General features: G+C 43.0%; 1 protein-coding gene, 1 non-coding gene and 1 pseudogene across 3 annotated transcripts in view; all 3 read right to left on the minus strand.

The window, feature by feature from the left end:
* Positions 1–18256, minus strand: part of CD80 (CD80 molecule) — a 35673-nt gene extending 17417 nt beyond the window's left edge. Inside the window, exons 1-3 of one of the 2 annotated variants that reach the window (XM_053564589.1) lie at positions 18144–18256; positions 10694–10913; positions 8763–9031 (exon numbers count right to left, since the gene is read on the minus strand). In XM_053564589.1, coding sequence (XP_053420564.1) covers positions 8763–8814 — 52 coding nt within the window. In that variant the 5' untranslated portion in view covers positions 8815–9031; positions 10694–10913; positions 18144–18256. Of the gene's footprint in view, positions 1–8762; positions 9032–10693; positions 10963–18143 lie in introns of those variants that run through there. The other variant, XM_053564590.1, reaches the window with a different exon arrangement.
* Positions 2042–3581, minus strand: LOC128567359 (proteasome subunit alpha type-6-like; annotated as a pseudogene).
* Positions 12629–12791, minus strand: LOC128568329 (U1 spliceosomal RNA). Its single transcript, XR_008375133.1, has one exon. It is a non-coding gene; the product is annotated as a U1 spliceosomal RNA (small nuclear RNA).
* Positions 18257–19781: the final 1525 nt, after the last annotated feature.

The following is a 19781-nucleotide window of genomic DNA, read 5'->3' on the forward strand; positions in this document are numbered from 1 at the left end:
CCTGCCAAACAACAATGACAACTACAACCAAAAAAAAAATAGCCAGGCATTGTGGTGGGCACCTGTACCCACCTGCAGCCTCTCAAGTAGCTGGTACTTGAGAGGCTGAGACAAGAGAATTGCTTAAGCCCAAGAGTTAGAGATTGCTGTGAGCTGTGACGTCATAGCACTCTACTGAGGGCGACATAGTGAGACTCTGTCTCAAAAAAAAAAAAAAAGATTGAAGAATTGTCTGATTACCTTTACATATCACATCCTTACAAAGACTTTAAATACTTAGGAAAGAGGTCCCTCCTTATCATCCTCTCTTACATTTGCCATTCGCAAAAGATTTACATGACATAGATCAGAAACTCATTTTACAAAGCAATTCTTTTTTCTTTTTTTTTTGTAGAGACAGAGTCTCACTTTATGGCCCTTGGTAGAGTGCCGTGGCCTCACACAGCTCACAGCAACCTCCAACTCCTGGGCTTAAGCGATTCTCTTGCCTCAGCCTCCCAAGTGCTGGGACTACAGGCGCCTGCCACAACACCCGGCTATTTTTTGGTTGCAGTTTGGCCAGGGCCGCGTTTGAACCCACCACCCTCGGTATATGGGGCCGGCGCCTTATCGACTGAGCCACAGGCACCGCCTTTTACAAAGCAATTCTAATTTTACTGATATAATTCACTCCAATTGTGTGAAATCAAAACTATCATATCATATCCTTGGCTAAATTATAAGACTTTAAGATTTTTCTTTTTTTTCTTTTTTTTTTTTTTTTTTTGAGACAGAGCTTCATCATATTGCCCTCGGTAGAGTACTGTGGCATCACAGCTCACAGCAACCTCCAATTCTTGGGCTTAAGCGATTCTCTTGCCTTAGCCTCCCAAGTAGCTGGGACTACAGGCACCTACCACAACACCCAGCTATTTTTTTGTTGCAGTTGTTTAGCTGGCCCAGGCCGGGTTCAAACTGCCACCTTCGGTACATGTGGCTGGCGCCATAACCACTGTGCTATGGGTGCCAAGCCAAGACTTTTAGATTTTTTTTTTTTTTTTTTTTTGTAGAGACAGAGTCTCACTTTATGGTCCTTGGTAGAGTGCCGTGGCATCACACAGCTCACAGCAACCTCCAACTCCTGGGCTTAAGTGATTCTCTTGCCTCAGCCTCCCGAGTAGCTGGGACTACAGGCGCCCGCCACAACGCCCAGCTATTTTTTGGTTGTAGTTCAGCCGGGGCTGGGTTTGAACCTGCCACCCTCGGTATATGGGGCCGGTGCCTTACCGACTGAGCCACAGGCGCTGCCCAGACTTTTAGATTTTTATTGTTGAAGAACTTGATAAAACTCCAGGATGGAAAACCAACTGGATAACTCTAAACATAATGCAACCTTTTATTCCTTCAAAGTGTGCAAATTTCAACTATCTCAAAACAAGTATTTTTTCCAAGCAGGATAAAATACACACACAATCTTGTTTTCCATATACCTATACATTCCCTCAACATATATGTATTTTTTCTTCTCTCATCTCCAATTTAAAATATGCCTCTAAAAATATAAAGTGACATTCTACTACACAAAAGCATATGTTCGAGATAAAATACTATTTATCTGCTTTAAATAGGATAGGCAGGAAATGAGACCAAAGAAATACAGCTGGACAAAATACCGCCATTTAAAAAAAACTGCAATTTAACTAATTCCTAATACTATGCCTAATATTTATTCCTACTCTCTTATTAAAAGGGAAGAGAAGAGCATATTGCCAAGAAATAAAACCCAACACTTCCAGCTGCAGAGTCAAAAGTAGGGTAAGTATGCAAACAGATTTGCCAAAACTATGTGGCTATGATTCCAACACAAGAAACACAAAGTTAAAAAGGCATACAAATTTTAATTTTTTTCCAAAAGAATTGTTTTTATTTATCCAGACCCCTAGCCACTTCATAACAGGAGAAGGAGTAGGAGAGGTTCCTTTCTCAGTCCAAGGGCCTCAGTGGTCTGTTGGTTCCAAACATGCAGACAGGCAGCATCACGGGTTTGGTAAACTAATAATGTTTAATCTCTCTCTGCTACAGCCACGAGGTTAGCACCAATCTATGCTTCTGTAAGAATCCTGAATTTAGGGGTGGCACCTGTGGCCCAGAGAGTAGGGCGCCAGCCCCATATACCAAGGGTGGTGGGTTCAAACCCAGCCCCAGCCAAACTGCAACAAAAAAATAGCCGAGCATTGTAGCGGGCGCCTGTAGTCCCAGCTACTCGGCAGGCTGAGGGCAAGAGAATCGCCTAAGTCCAAGAGCTGGAGGTTGCTGTAAGCTGTGATGCCACAACACTCTACCCAGGGTGACAAAGTGAGAGTCTGTCTCTAAAAAAAAATAATAATATGGGAGGCTGAGGCAAGAGAATCACGTAAGCCCAGGAGTTGGAGGTTGCTGTGAGCTGTGTGAGGCCACGGCACTCTACCGAGGGCCATAAAGTGAGACTCTGTCTCTACAAAAATAATAATAATCATAATCATAATTAAAAAAAGAAAAAAAAAAAGAAACGTAGTCTTACTTTGTTGCCCTTGATAGAGTGCTGTGGTGTCTTAGCTTACAGCAACCTCTAGCTCTTGGGCTTAGGCGATTTTCTTGCCTCAGCCTCCCAAGTAGCTGGGACTACAGGTGCTCACCACAACGTCCAGCTATTTTTTTGTTGCAGTTTGGCCAGGGCCAGGTTTTGTTGCAGTTGGCTGGGGCCAGGTTCATACACCCTTGGTATATGGGGCCTGTGCCCTACTCACTGAGCCATAGGCGCCACCCTGAATTTAGGATTTTTAACTGTAACTACTCAAACTTCCATTTCTGAAGGTTTGAAATCAATTGACAAAACAGTAGACAGGCATGTAATCTCAGTTTCCACTGTTTGTTCAAATGTCCAATCAAATTTCTTCTTCATTTTTTTTTTTCAAGGAAGCTGGTTGACTCAGTTTGTGTAACGCCTGCTGCAGTGGCTTTAAACCCACAGGAGCAACCTGCAGGATCACACTTGTACGCCTGAGGGCCTTGTTCTTCATCTATACCAATTAAAATCATACAACAACCAAGAGGCCTCATTTCAGCATTCTGTGTGTGGACCTGAGAAAGGTCACCAATTCGTTTATACAGCACGTCCACGGGAATCTCATAGCCATACTGTATTTCCGATTAGCTGCCTCGTGGTGTACCATCTGTACCTGGGATCTGCTGTCAGCTATCATTCCTGTCATCACACAGCCACTGTTTTCGGTTATCGTTTTTTTTTTTTTTGCAGTTTTTGGCCGGGGCTGGGCCTGAATCCACCACCTCCGGTATATGGGGTCAGCGCCCTACTCCTTTGAGGCACAGGCACCGCCCTGTTTTCAGTTTTCTTGAATATATGAGTCACTGCTGGAATCCGGTAATTTATCAGGTACTTTCTTCTGTGTGACAATTATTCCACAATCTTTCTCTCTGCCAGCTACTGATGTAAGGCCACCTTGGTTAATAGCTTTAAAAGCCTATTCTATTAGGTAGAGCCGACCTTCGGGTGAAAAAATGGTAATGTGGTGGTCAAAACTGGTGTTGGAACCACGGGACATCTTGGTGCACCTACTACTTCAAGCACAATATCTGGGCCCCTGAGCGCCCGCACCAGGCAGGAAAGCCTCCCTAGAAGTTGCAGCGACTAAGAGAGGCAGACAGATTTTTGATATTTCCTGAGCTGATACTGAAAATAACTTATAGGAAAGGGCTACTGTTGAGACTCTGGTTTCTTTCATCTCCCTCAGGGATTATGTCAGATATGGGCCAGATAGACAAAAAGCGGTTCACTCATCTAGAGTGCCCTAAATAATACGGTTTTTCTCCACTGCACTGTTTGTTCCTGCTCCCTGAATAATCCAGTATTTCTAACTGATTTTGACATGTGGTGATGTTTGCAAAAGAGAAATCACAACTGAAAGAGAAGCTGACTTCAACAACAGTCCCTAAGGACTTTTTGGAGAGGCGTGGGTATCTCTCTGAAGGTCACAGGACACCATCAATGGGCCACTTGACGTTTCTGTCTGAAATCCACTTCTCAGCAGACCCGGCTGCTGAGGAAGAACCAGACTGAAAAGAGGAACCCAAAATCTTCCCGGTAATTTGGAAATTCCCACAGGGACCCCTGGCTTCCACGCTCAGGAACTCCACTGCACATGAACAGAAAATAGTCGAAACATCTCTGAAGGGTTTTGTCTGTTTCAGTGACTCGAGAGGGGAGAGTCAGTGTCTGGAAATCAGCATTAACATCTAAAACTTAGTTGAATTTCTGAGCTTGCTTCATCATTTTACAAATGGCCATTATAACACCTACCTAAACACAGTGGGTTTGAGGATTCAAACGAAATATTGCATGTGAAACTTTTCCACAGTACCCAGGCCAACATCCAAGCCAGAGATCCACACGGCCCAGGTTTCAATTCCTCACATCTGTTCCGGTAGCCCCTTGTCAGAGAGGCCTTCTCTGACGCTCCCTAAACACCCCATCCTCCCTGACCACATCCATCCTGCTACTTCTTTTCAAGCTTGTTTCCAGCTGATAGACATGTATACTTTTACAATGTGACATATATTTACATGAATAGATATGATATAAAATTATTTATGGGGCCATGAAAGTAGAGGCTTTATCCATTTTGTTCACTGCCATATCTGCAGTACCTAGAACAGAATCTAACCCATAGTAGGTGCTCAATAAATACTTGCTGACTGCATGCCTAGGCAATAGGAGACAAGGTTTGATGTATGAAATCATAACCTTGGATGAGCTGGTTAACCTCTTTGGGCCTCAGGTACCATTTCTGCAAAATGGGCATAACACTATTGCTATCGTTTAAATATGTCCCCCACAGTGCACATGTTGGAAATTTAATTCCCAGCGCCACATGGTTGAGAGGTGGGACCTTAAGGGGTGATCAGGATGTGAAGGCTCTGCCCTCAGGAATGGATTATTGCTGTTATCTTGGAAGAGGGTTCTTTATGACAGGAGTAGCTTCCTTATAAAGGGTGAGTCCGACCCCTTTGCACTCTCTCTAGTAAATGCTCTCTTGCCCTTCCGTTTTCTGCCATGGGAGGATGCAGCAAGAAGGCCCTCCCCAGATGCAAAAATCTTGACCTTGGACTTCCCAGTCTCTAGTACTATAAGAAATAAATTCCTGTTCTTTACAAATTACCAAATCTCAGGAAATAGAATTGTTACAGCAGCACAAAACAGACTCAAGCCATTATCTTCCCTCTTACACACAATTATCACAGGGATCATATGAACCCAGATGTAAAGTGCTTGTTAACTGCAGGATTCTATACGGATGTTTAATAGGGCTGTTCTTCTCATGCACAGAAGCCTACTTTGTTGAACCACCCCCAGGATGGGAACAGCATCACCATGGTAACTGGCTGACTGTTGGACTGAGTTCAGTGCCCATCAGTGGCCGGAGTGCCCATCCTCCATGTACATCCAGCAGCAGTCAGAGAGGGGTAGAGGCTGTGAGAGGAGATGAGGCGAGATGAAGGGGAATGCCCCTCACCTCTCTAGGTGAATATGTGCATACTGTCCACATGTGTGGCACACTGGGGACACTTACAGTGCTTCCCCCAGTCTCTGCCTCTCCTGACCCCTTGTCTACCCTCCTGCCCTGACCACTTCAACTCCCATGTGTTAAATCTTTCAGAGGATTTGCCAACAAGTATAGAGACCACGAATTATACAAATAATGTACTTCTCAAGAACTCAGTCTACAACAGAATATTACTTGGCCATAAAAATGAATGAACTACTAAAACATACTACTAAATAGGTGAAATTTGAGGACATAATACACAGGAAAAAAGGACAAAATTGGCACATATTATAAGGAATGCTCAGAATAGGTAAATTCCTAGAGACAGAAAGATTAGTGGTTACCAGAAGATGGGGGTAGGTGAAATGGGGAGAGGCTGCCAATAGGCACAGTGTTTCTTTTGGGGGTGATACAAATGTTCTGGAATTAAATAGTGCTGGTGGTTTCACAACATTGTGAATACACTAAAAAACATTGAACTATACACTTCACTGTTAGTTTAGACCAGACATGGTGGCTCATGCCTGTAATCCTAATACTCTGAGAGGCCAAGGCAGGTGGATTGCTTGAACTCAAGCGTTTGAGACCAGCCTGAGCAAGAATGAGACCCTGTCTCTACTAAAAATAGAAAAATTAGCTGGGTGTTGTGGCAGGTGCCTGCAGTCCCAGCTACTTGGGAGGCAGGAGGATCTCTTGAACCCAGGAGTCTGATGTTGCTGTGAGCTATACTAACGCCACAGCACTCTAGCCTGGGCAGCAAGGTGAGACTCTGTCTCAACAAAGCAAAACAGTGTGCAACAACAACTTTTTTTTTTGAGACAAAGTCTCACTATGTCGCCCTTGGTAAAGTACTATGGTATCACAGCTCATAGCACCGCAAACTCTTGGGCTTGGGCGGCTCTTGTGGCTCAGTGGGTAGGATGTCCACCCCATATACTGAGGCTGGTAGGTTTGAACCCGGCCCTGGCCAAACTGCAACAACAAAAAAATAGCCGGGTGCTCTGGTGGATGCCTGTAGTCCCAGCTATGTGGGAGGCTGAGGCAAGAGAATCATCTAAGGTAACCTCATATTAATCTCAAATTAAAAAAAAAAAAAAAGAAAGAAAGAAACACAATCCTCAAAAAAAGAGAATCGTCTAAGCCCAGGAGTTGGAGGTTGCTGTGAGCTGTGATGCCACAGCACTCTACCAAGGGCGATAAACAACAACAACAAAAAAAGTCGGAACCATCCTGCCAGCAGGATGAACCCCATCCATGGCAGTCCTACAAGTTTAGCACCTTTTGGATCATTAGAGCTGGAACAAAAGCCTCTAGGGGTGAAAATATTATGTGCAGGACACATATGAAATCCTATGCACCAAATTAAAAATAACTAAAAAATAGTAAAGAGTCACAAGAATGAAAAAATAAGTATCCAATATGTTCAATACTAATATGAAGCCAGTAGACAAACTAATATACACTCACATAAGAGAAAAACTCAATTCAATTTAAGTTGGGGGGAAGGGGAGAAAGCAGGGAGAAAGAGGAGGGAGGGGGTTCGGTGTGCACCCGCCTAATGGGCACGGTGTAGGGGTATATGGCACACCTGAGTGTGGGACCCAATTACAACAGGGACTCTACCTAATAAATGCAAACATTGTAATCTAATTGTGCCCTCGTATTAATCTGAAATTTTTTTTTTTTTTTTTTTTGTAGAGACAGAGTCTCACTTTACTGCCCTCAGTAGAATGCCATGGCCTCACACAGCTCACAGCAACCTCCAGCTCTTGGGCTTATGTGATTCTCTTGCCTCAGCCTCCCGAGCAGCTGGGACTACAGGCGCGCGCCACAGTGCCTGGCTATTTTTTTTGTTGCAGTTCGGCCGGGGCTGGATTTGAACCCACCACCCTCGGTATATGGGGCCGGCACCCTACTCACTGAGCCACAGGCGCCGCCCTAATCTGAAAATTTTTAAAAAATCTAAAAACACAATTTTGTACTAAATCTGACACCATTTTTTTATTTTTTGAGGAATAACTGGCTCTTTATTGAAAAAAACTAGTTTCTACCAAACACAATACACAAAAGGAATGATACATGGTTTGAAAATTTAAACATGAGCAATAAGATTATAAAAATGTTTTTGAAGGACATGAGGAAGATAGTTTTTAATAAAAGACATGAAAAATGTGCTTGATCAAGAAAATAGCTCTGCAAAGATTGCACATTTTTATTTAGAATTCCTATAAAAGACATAAGAAAAACAATAAAAGTAAGGGGCACTGGGAAGATATATTTTCAACATACATCACAGGTAAAAACTGCTGTCAGAGTATACAGAGATGTTCAAACACGAGTAGACAAGCAAACAAAGGCAACCTAATATAAATGTTTCAAAGATAAAAATGGACATGTCTGAGAAAAACAAATGCCCATAAACATAAAAAATAAACTTAACCTAACCAATTCTGACATAAGCATTTTTTTTTTTTTAAATTTCGGATTAATGGGAAGGTGCAAACAATTAGGTTACATCGTTTGCATTTGTTAGGTAGAGTCTCCGCTGTAGTTGTGTCCCACATCCAGGAGGTGTCACATACACCCTTACATTGTGCCCATTAAGTGGAAGCACACTGATCCCCCTCCCTCCTAATCTGACATCACTTAATGTCAGATGCCAGTGTTGAAAAAGAATATCAACCCCCAAAGTGTAAGAATAAACATCGACAGAAAAATTTGACTCCAAGAAGATTATATTCCTAACCCCGCCCTCTTCCCTCCCCCTCCAATTGGAAAGGTCATTATTGTTCAATTTTGGAGGCAGAGCACTCCGACTGAGGCATCACAGAAATATACAACTCAGGAACTAGACCCCAGAGGCCGACACTTTTCACACATCACAGAATGCATATGAGCATCCAGTGTTCAAAGAAGAGGCAGCAGCTCTTACTTTTTTGTTCCACCCTCCCTTTAAGGTCTGGGTTCTTTAGCTAATGTGGCTGCTAACTTGCATAAGTAAGTCCTTTAACCTCTTTGGAGCACAATTTTTCATCCTTGAGATGTACTGGAAACACCCTGAAGGCACCTGCCAGCTTACAGGGTGTTGGAAGAAAAGGGCCCAAAGAACGAAGACCACTTCTTTTCCCTTAATCAAGTCCTGCAGCAGTGGACTTGGTTAAGTTCCTGAAAGTTGCTTACCTGAACACAAGGAGGAAAGAACAGCCAAGAGCTGAAAGATCTTGAGTAGCATTTCCCACTTTAGTGTGTGATCCTTTGGCTTAGGATAGAAGATGGAAGCCAACAATTTAGAGTTAAGAAGATCCAGGTGCGACCCAAGTGTGACGCAGTCAGGGCAGAAGTCAATTCAATTGCTCCACATAGAGGATTGTCCCTCGATGTTCACAAAATACACTGATAAGAGATTGGATAGTGTTCTCGGTTCTCCAAAGGTTGTAGATTTTCACAAACTAAAACAGAAAAAAATGCAAGTCATCCGGGAAGGCCTGCCTATCGTGGGTTGGAAAACTCCCTAGTTGCCTACCTACAATCAGCTTAGGTAAGTGACTTCTCAACCAAGAAATGACCCTGAGGAAAAGCCATTCAGAAAATGCTGTAAAAACCAAACACAGTGCTTCCAAGAAACAGCTCTCTTCTTAACAGAAGTAATAACTACTTTGTTACAGCATCATTAGCCAACTCATGAAAATTCAGATCCTCTTCTGAACATATCAAGAAACGGAGAGCATCTAGGGCATACTTCACCCAAGACAGGAGGTTACTTATAAAAAACTCTTTTCTTAACTTTTTTTTTTTTTGAGACAGAGTCTCACTCTACCGCCCTCAGTACAGTGCTATGGCGTCACACAGCCCACAGCAACCTACAGCTTCTGGGCCTAGGTGATTCTCTTGCCTCAGCCTCTCAAGTAGCTGGGACTACAGGTGCCCGCCACAATGCCCGGCTATTTTATGTTACAGTTTGGCCGGGGCTGGGTTTGAACCCAACACCCTCGGCATATGGAGCCAAGCGCCCTATACTCACTGAGCCACAGGCGCCGTCCAACTTTTTTTTTTTTTTTTTGAGACAGAGTTTTGCTTTATCGACCTCGGTAGAGGGCCATGGTGTCACATAGCACACAGCAACTTCCAATTCCCTAGTAGCTGGGACTACAGGTAGCCGGCCACAACACCCAGCTATTAATGTATTAATTAACACAGGGAAACCACTATCTCAATTCTTAAACCCCTCTACTCAAATCATAAAAGTGTAGAAGATCTCAATCAACACACAAATATATTGGTTAGGCTCGGCATCCATAGTACAGTGGTTACAGCACCAGCTACATGCACCGAGGCCGGCAGGTTAGAACCTGTCCCGGGCCACCTAATCAACAATGACAACTGCAACAAAAAAATAGCCAGGCATTGTGGCAGGTACCTGTAGTCCCAGCTACTTGGGAGGCTGAGGCCAGAGAATTGCTTAAGCCCAAGAGTTTGAGGTTGCTGTGAGCTGTGACACCACAGCACTCTACTGAGAGTGACATAGTGAGACTCTGTCTCAAAATATATATATATGTTTAAAAAGGAAGAAGAAGAAAGATGCTTCGCATTTACTACAATATGAGGAGATGGGGTTTTTTCCTAATACACAGACAAAAATTGAGAAATGAAAATGAATGCTGTTTCCCTGTCACCCTCTCAGCCTGATGCCACAGACAGAATCCAGTGCTGCCCAGAAGACAATTGGGTCTCCTCTTCAGTGACCACCCTAGAGCTAGTGTTCCAGCCACATCAATGTTTTATTAGCCACAGTCTGTTTTTAGCAAGATTAACTTGAAGAGACTCATTCACCAGAATTTTATTGGTTGGAAAAACTCAAATTGGGCCACAAAAATAAAAACTCACTACCGCCTAGAAATTTTTAAAATAATGGGCCACAATTTTCACAGTGGTTCTCCAAATGTGTTGGAAAGCCACAGCCTCCCTTGGGAATGAAACACCCGGGCCTCTGTAGAGGGCAAGTACGTGCCCCTAGTGATGATGGTATGTTTGTTAAAAAAGCAGTCAGGTTGCTGGTAACAAGCTCTACCAAGCTGTCCCATAGTAAAATAATACATAGTCAATGTACTTACCACTCTTTCTTTTACGATAAAAATCAAAGGATAAAGTCCTGCTTCTGAGATGTTCTCTTCCCACTGTCTTCAAAATAATGGCAAGTTACTCAGTTCCTTGTTTTTGTTGTTGTTGCAGTTTGGCAGGGGCCGGGTTCAAACCCACCACCCTCGGTATACGATCCGGTGCTCCACTCACTAAGCCACAGGCATAGCCTCAGTTCCTTGTTCTTTGAATGATCTAATGAGAGATGGTATTTCCAACTTCAGTTACTTAACAGAGGATGTGAGCTCAAGTGAGCACTTAGCCAACACAGGAGAGCTATGTTTGAGGAAGCTCCCTTCTCTGGTCTTCTATAGCAGAGGGTGTGGCCAAGGCAAGCACACTGCCTTCTCCCTCCTCACCAAAAATGCCCTAGGAGGAAACCCTGGGGACCCCAAGTAGTCTGCACAGAAAGAAGACAGGTACCCCGGGAGAGGGTGGGGCAGCCTGCTAGCTTTTCCGGGCAGTGGGAGGTGAGCATTAGTGACTGGCTGTTTCCGTGCTGGTCTCAAGTTCTATTTTTGTTTCTTTGTTTGAGACAGAGTCTCACTGTGTCACCCTCGATAAAGTGCCCTGGCATCATACCTCACAGAAACCTCAAACTCATGGGCTCAAGCTATCCTCTTGACTCAGCCTCTGCAGTAGGTGAGACTCCAGGCGCCGCCATAACACCCTGCTATTTTTAGAGATGGGTTCTCCCTCTTGCTCAGGCTGGTCTCGATATAGTTCTGTTTTAACACCTAGAGTTACTCCTCTCAAGTCCTGGGAGGAGTATGTAGGGGACTCAGCTTAACAAGACTGCCCTCAACTGCACTCTAATCCCTCCATCCTACCAGGTTCACAGAGTGGGCTCCTGGCAACCATGTTGGACAGTAAATTTCAGTTATCCTATTGGGGTTTGAGTGCACTTCAGGAGAGTGCCATGAAAATGCCAGGGAATGAGGTGGGGAAGACTTTAGTCTTTCCCAGCCAGCCTCCACCCCCCTATGTAGAATTTTAGAGTGCCCATGAGCAAGCAGTTGACCCATGCTGAGCCAGGTTGCACAGGTAGAAACAGAGCGCCCTGTATAGACCCACACTGGTCTCAGCCTGCTTCCGGCCCTTCCCAGGGCTTCTCTGTCATCTTGGCACAGATACTTTGGGAATTCTGCATCCAATCCTGTACAACCTAGGGAAGTCAGTGCCCATGGGGCTACCTTTGACCACAGGGGGGCCAGAAACTTATGGATAATTCCTTTTTCTCTCCAGTGGAGAGTTCTGTGAGGTTCCACAGAAGGTCTCCATGGGATGGAGCACCAGTGGCCATTAGCAGTGGTCACCCCATAAGGTTTCTCTGTCCTGTACCACTGGACTCATGTTTCCAAATAAACTACTTTGCTCAAGATTTTGTCTCTAGCTTTGCTTTCTGGAGAGCCCAGGCTAATAAGACAGCAGGGATATTTGGTACAGTAGAGATAGAAGAGTTGTTCTTCTAAAATAATCCTGAAAAAATAAATAAAAATAAAATAAAATAATCCTGTAGAAGTAGAAAGGTGAATTAAAGAAAAAAAATGAGACTATGCTGGTGAGCTGGTGGAACGGGGTATGAGAAGGAAGACCCAGTCTGAGCCAGAGAGAGACCCTGTCTCTAAAAATAGCCGGGCGTTGTGGTGGGCACCTCCCAGCTACTTGGGAGGCCGAGGCAAGAGAATCACTTAAGCCTGAGAGTTTGAGGTTTCTGTGAGCTATGACAGCACAGCAGAAGAAAGTTTGCTAGGGTTAAAGACTTGTTTACTATGAATGAAGAATTGAAACAGACTAGAAAAGCATTTGATGAAGCCAACTATGGATCTTGACATCTTTGGTAGTTTCTGAAACTCTTTTATGTTCTAGGGAAACCATATGTAATAATTGTTATATTTTCTTTCTTTTTAAAGGGGAAAGCGCAAACGCCATCCCCCACTACCACAAATTATGCAGTCTAGTTTCTCACATTTGGGGAAATCACAGGGGTCAGCACATCCAGAGTGCAATGGATAAGCCTCGCCCTGGGAAAACCACCTTCGTGATCATGGTATCTCCCCGCCAGGGAAGTATATAATTGTTATATTTTCTTTTTTTTTTTTTGTAGAGACAGAGTCTCACTTTATGGCCCTGGGTAGAGTGCCGTGGCCTCACACAGCTCACAGCAACCTCCAACTCCTGGGCTTAGGTGATTCTCTTGCCTCAGCCTCCCGAGTAGCTGGGACTACAGGCTATAATTGTTATATTTTCTACAGTAAGGTCCTGTAAATGAAAGGTAGAGAGAGTTTTCTGCCTTTATTTTCATGCCATTGTTTTTATAGTGATATTGGATTAATTGCCCACCTTTATATGACCGTACTGGAATTACTTACTGAGTTTTAATGACCACACGTAAGTTAAAGTACTTTTTAGGCTGGGTGTGGTGGTTCACACTTGTAATCCCAGCACTCTAGGAGGCTGAAGCTTGTGCATTGCCTGAGCTCACAGGTTTGAGACCAGCCTGAGCCAGATGGAGACCTCGTCTCTAAAAATATCGGGGCCGTTGTGATGGATATCTGTAGTTCCAGCTACTCAGGAGGCTGAGGCAAGGGAATGCCTTTAGCCCAAGAGTTTGAGGTTAATGTGAGCTGGCACTGTACCAAGGGCTACAAAGTGAGACTCTATCTCAAAAAAAAAAAAAAATGTACCTTTAAAACCATGTAGTTCTTCCTATTAACAAAGGATGAAATATTAATAGTGTTTATGTATTAGATATATTTGTGCCATTGTAAGCTATACTGTAGCTGTTCAACCTGTGAAATCTAAATGGCATCTTTGACTATGATAGGTGAAACATGTGCTTTATATATTCTGAAGTAATTTCTTTCATGTTTCTTTCTTTTTTTTTTTTTTGAGACAGAATCTTACTATGTCCCCCTCGGTACAGTGCCATGACATCAGAGCTCACAGCAACCTCAAACTCTTGGGCTTAAGTGATTCTCTTGCCTCAGCCTCCCAAGTAGCTGGGACTACTGGCGCCCGCCACAGTGCCTGGCTATTTTTTTGAGACAGTTTTATTTTGTCACCCTCAGTAGAGTGTCGTCATGTCACAGCTCTCAGCAACCTCCAGCTCTTGGACTTAGGTGATTCTCTTGCCTCAGTCTCCTGAGTAGCTGGGACTACAGGCGCCTGCCACAACGCCAGGCTATTTTTTTTTTTTTTTTTTTGTAGAGACAGAGTTTCATTGTACCACCCTTGGTAGAGTGCCGTGGCGTCACACAGCTCACAGCAACCTCCAGCTCTTGGGCTTACGTGAGTCTCTTGCCTCAGCCTCCCCAGCAGCTGGGACTACAGGTGCCCACCACACCACCTGGCTATTTTTTTGTTGCAGTTTGGCCGGGGCTGGGTTTGAACCCGCCAGGCTATTTTTTGTTGCAGTTTGGCTGGGGCCAGGTTTGAACCCGCCACCCACGGTATATGGGGCCAGCCCCCTACCCACTGAGCCACAGGCACCGCCCCGGCACCTGGCTATTTTTTTTCTTTTTGTTGGAGTTGTCATTGTTGTTTAGCTGGCTGGGGCTGGGTTCGAACCTACCAGCCTCAGTGCATGTGGCAGGCGCCATAACTGCTGTGCTATGGATGCCGAGCCTCTTTTATGTTTCTTTTAAAGAGATGATACAGGAAAATACTGGTTTTTTGGTAAATATGTTTATCTGTTTTAAAAGCTAATTTCTTTTAATATTCTTTTCTTCAGTTAACAAGAATCATTTTATTTTGGGAGGGGAAACAAAGTTTCATGTGAATGCTTCCATGTGGGAAGGCTTTTTTGATTTAAAACCTTTTGGAGAGGGGGCGGCGCCTGTGGCTCAGTGAGTAGGGCGCCGGCCCCATATGCCAAGGGTGGCGGGTTCAAACCCAGCCCCGGCCAAATTGCAACAACAACAACAACAACAAAAAAAAAAAAAATAGCCGGGTGCTGTGGCGGGCACCTGTAGTCCCAGCTACTTGGGAGGCTGAGGCAAGAGAATCGCTTAAGCCCAGGAGCTGGAGGTTGCTGTGAGCTGTGTGATGCCATGGCACTCTACTGAGGGCCATAAAGTGAGACTCTGTCTCTACAAAAAAAAAATAAAAATAAAAAATAATAATAATAATAAAACCTTTTGGAGATTATAACATACTATTTGTTAAGTTTTGGGAGAACTCATTTTCCCAGATCAGATTAAACCTTAAAAATAAATGTTTTCAGCAGCAAGAATGGCATTGTTTAAAAATCGAATGACATCGATGTCAAGATAAGCATTTAGGGTAGATTTTATTAGCATATTTGTAAGTTCGCATTCATTGTGGAAATGTATACTTGATGAAAACCATGTGTGTCTATAGAAACTGCCTTTTTTTTTTTTTTTAGTTTTCTTACACAGAGTTTATTTTTACCTCAATATTTTTTTTGCAGGTTTTTTTTTTTTGGCCTGGGCTGGATTTGAACCCTCCACCTCCAGTATATGGGGCCAGCACCCTACTCCTTTGAGCCACAGGTGCCGCCCTACCTCAACATATTTTTATATTGCATTCAACATAAATCAAAATGAAACAAAATATATGTTTAATTGGCTACAAAAAGGGCCTCATGAAAAGAAAAATACTAGGTAAAATTTTACCAATAGAAAATTAGGATTTAGAGGGATGGATTAGAGTTACAGTCACATGGGAACCACTTTTGTAGTTCAGGATATATGGGTTTTGTATGTATGTACTTTATCAAATTATTATTGCATTTAGCTTAAAATAAGGATTAAAATTGCATTTAAATTAGATCACTGAATGTTATTCTTTGATAAACTGAACTTTTGGGGTGCCACTTATAAATGTTACCTATAAATCAGTATTTAGGAACATTTTACTTTCTTACCCTATTAACACAAGGAATAAAGTATGAAATATTAAACAAAAAAAGAAACAAATGAAAGCAGACATGGTATATGAATGTGGCAAACATTGTGAATATGGTATAGAAATGTCTGAAATATTCATTTAAGGGTCTCAGTAAACAAACTTTCCTAGCAAAGCACAATTTACCTATCCTGTATTTTTTTTTTTTTTTTTTTGAGACAGCATCTCACTATGTCACCCTCGGTAGAGTGCTGTGGAGTCAGAGCTCACAGCAACCTTGAACTCTTGGGCTTAAACGATTCTCTTGCTCAAAAAAAAAAAAAAAGAAAAAGAAAAAATGGGTGGTGCCTGTGGCTCAGTTAGTAGGGCACCAGCCATTACAGTGGTGGGTTCAAACCTGGCTCCAGCCAAACTGCAACAAAAAATAGCCAAGCACTGTGGTGGGCACCTGTAGTCCCCGCTGCTCAGGAGGCTGGGGCAAGAGAATCACCTGAGCCCAAGAGCTCGAGGTTGCTGTGAGTTGTGATACCACAGCACTCTACCAAGGGTGACAAAATAAGACTCTGTCTCTAAAAAAAAGAAAAGAAAAAGAAAGAAAAAAATATTTAGCTTGCAGTTAGAACTTTGATCTTGGTTATATTTAAAAAGAAAGGCACACCTCTCACCCAACCTGAGTCTTACTTTGCAGTGTTCTAGAAAGTAAAAATCTCCAGGGTGCCAAAGGAAGGGACAATTTGAAATACTGGTGCTTCAATTAATGTTGCCTCCTTAAATTGGAAGCCCAGGTTAGGGCCTCGTGTCCTTCCTGTCTTGTCCATGTTAATGCCATACATGTGGCATTATAGACAGATGTACTATAGTGGGGTGGCAGGGCTGATTACAGCTTTAGTTTGGTAAACTTGCCTTTCTACTTCTTATGATTGTTGAAGATACCATCCTTCCCAGCAGCCAGAAAGAGAGAGCAGAGAGCACAGGGGAGTAATACTGACAGAGGTAACAGCTTGATTCATCCCAGCAACAAGTTTGCAACAGGCCTTAGTAGGTGACTGCTATGTCCCCCTTAGATTTGCAATACTTGAGCTTTCGAAATCATGCAGGCAAGATTTGTAAGGACAGGACTCCACTGATCATATCACTTTATTTATTAAGAGAAAGGACTTCGTGAGCTCCTCCTTCACCTGTGTCAGATTCTGGTTCTCAGATTTGTGTTTTGAATAATTACAGGGAGGATGGAGGTGACTTCCACCTTACCTCTAATAGATCAACATTATGCTTTCAAATAAGGAATATACATCAGAGGCAAGTTTGTGCTTTATATTTTCTTGAAAATCTATTCAGATCTTAGAAGAAATGTTTTTGCTGATTTTTGCCAATTTAATTCTACTCAGTACATTTAGAAATGGTGTAATGTTTTCATTTTAATGACCATTTTATAGTATGTTGGAAACTATGTCCTTTCCAGGTATTTAAGTGATATAAAATTATAGATGTCAACTTAAAAACGAGTGAAGAAATACCTAGTTTCTTATGTGGGGATATATGAGTAAAAATTTTAAAGACCACAAGACACCCTCAAATTTTAAGAGTCCCAGTAAAATCCCACCTTGCCTCAGAGAAAAAAAACATATTAAACAACATTTGTCCTTAATACCTTGATGTGACTTAATCAGATTGGAAGGAAATGGACCAGACAGGTACTTTTCACTAGTTTTTCCTCTTCCTGACTATAAAATAGAAGGTTTCTCTTCCAAGATTATGCACTAATGGGATATGTTTAATCCCTTTTCTTCCTGAGACCTCATTAAAATAACAGTAGAAAAAAGCAGTTAAGAGTTACCATATGCCCAGGCAAGACTTCATCTCTAAAAATAGCTAGGCATTATGGTGGGCACCTGTAGTCCCAGCTATTGGGGGGCTGAGGCAGGAGATTCACTTGAACCCAAAGTTTGAGGTTGCTGTGAGCTCTGATGCCACAGCACTCTACCCATGGCAACAAAAGTGAGACTGTCTCAAGAAAAAAAAATTTAGAGGAGTTTGTTCTGAGAAGCAGGCCCAGCATTAGAGAGGAACAGAGCAAGGACTGATTCTTTTCCGTGTTAGTTCTTTACTACCACTTGATTTTTAAATCCATCCATAGTTTAATAACAGCAAAAAGAATTCTTTTTAAATACACCTATGCAGCATATTGGAAGGGTACAAGTCAAATCTATCAAGTATTGAACACAAAGATCTTAACACTGTGATTAAGTAAATGAGGTGAAAGCTGTGTTAATTAGTAGGATGTAAGTACTCTAATTTGTACAAATAATCAGCACATTGAATCCCACAAAGGCATAAATGTATTCATAATCTATATATAAATATGACTTAATTAAAAAATATATTTTTAAAAATTTTATGTGAAAAATTAAAGTTATACATTTATGAGAGAATATTTTTATAATCCTAGGTTGACAGAGCAAGACACAAACCCCAAAAGCCAGAAAAAGAAGATATGTAGATTTAACTTTATACTTAATAAAAATTAAAAATATATATACAATAAAAGCCACCCACCATAAGTGAGATTAAGACAGTCTATGACTGTGTTGAGGACCTTTCGGAAAGGTGTGGCTGAGGCTCAAAGGAGAGGCAGCTATTCTGGAGCCATGCAAGTGAAGAAGTTGGTGCCACCGCTGCAACAAGCTGGGAAATGACGTCTGGGGAAACGATGGCTCAATCTTTTCTTTTTTAATGAAGTTGTTTCATTTCCTTAAGCTGGGGTGAGCTCAAACTTGCTACCCTTCCTCTGGTGTATGGGCTGGGCTGGGCTGGATTCTGGCAGTGGGCTTGGAATCCCTGTAGGTTTTGCTATTTGCATAATGATAACTCAGGGTTCAAGTGCCTGAGAGCCTAGATGCTGGGAAACCCCCTTCCCACAACGGGCTTTGTGTTGCCAAGGAAACAAAACTCACTATTGCACGGACAAAAATTGGGGGGGAAATTTTGTCTTTTTTTTTTTTCGTAGAGACAGAGTTTCACTTTATGGCCCTGGGTAGAGTGCCGTGGCATCACACAGCTCACAGCAACCTCCAACTCCTGGGCTTAAGCGATTCTCTTGCCTCAGCCTCCCAAGCAGCTGGGACTACAGGCGTCCGCCACAACGCCCGGCTATTTTTTTGTTGCGGTTCGGCTGGGGCTGGGTTGGAACCCGCCACCCTCGGTATATGGGGCCGGCGCCTTACCGACTGAGCCACAGGTGCCGCCCTGTCTTTTTCTTTTCATTCGGTCACCTGGGCTAGAGTGCAATTGCCTCATCATAACTCACTGTAACCTAAAAAATGCCGGAGCTCAGGAAATCCTCCTGCCTCAGCCTCCTGAGTAGATGGGACTATAGGCTCATTCCACCATCCCCAGCTAATTTTTCTATTTGCTCAGGCTGGCCTTGAACTCCTAGCCTGAAGTGATCCTCCCACCTTGACCTCTCAGAGTGCTAGGACCATAGGCGTGAGCCAATGAAACAGGCCTGTTCTAATAACATGCCCCTCCCAGGCTGTCTAGATAATGCGGTTTCAGCAGTGAAGAGTGACAAGAAGCTGTTTCAGGACATGCCCCAACATGCCCACCTACAACTAGCACCCTGGTTTCTGCCATAGAGTGTGGAGAGTTGGAATGGTGCTCTGCTTCCTTTTCCTGCTTTGCCCCACCACATCTATATATCCTGTGCCCAGTGTGGGGTGGCCAGACCTGGGCCTGAAGGCCACAGTGCTCCCTAGTAGTGCCACAATCTGCTAAAGGGGGCGGGAAACATTAGAATAAGAGCAGTCACCTCTTCCTCTAACAATGCCCACTGCCACACTCTAGTTCTTTGAGATGGAAATCGCTGAAATGCTTAACAGTGAAAAGAGAAGTGGCCATTGAACACTAAATCTTTTTTTTAATTTATTTTTATTAAATCATAGCTGTGTACATTAATATGATCATGGGGCACCATACACTTGGTTCATAGATCGTTTGACACATCAAAGGTTTAATAACCAGAATCCACAGAGAACTCAAACGCATTGGCAAGAAAAGAACAAGGGATCCCATTGCAGGCTGGGCAAGGGACTTGAGAAACTTCTCTGAAGAAGACAGGCGCATGGCCTTCAGACTTATGAAAAAATGCTCATCATCTTTAATCATCAGAGAAATGAACACTAAATCTTGTTCAGA

The sequence above is a fragment of the Nycticebus coucang genome, chromosome 16 (assembly GCF_027406575.1).
Source record: "Nycticebus coucang isolate mNycCou1 chromosome 16, mNycCou1.pri, whole genome shotgun sequence".
Lineage (NCBI taxonomy): Eukaryota > Metazoa > Chordata > Mammalia > Primates > Lorisidae > Nycticebus > Nycticebus coucang.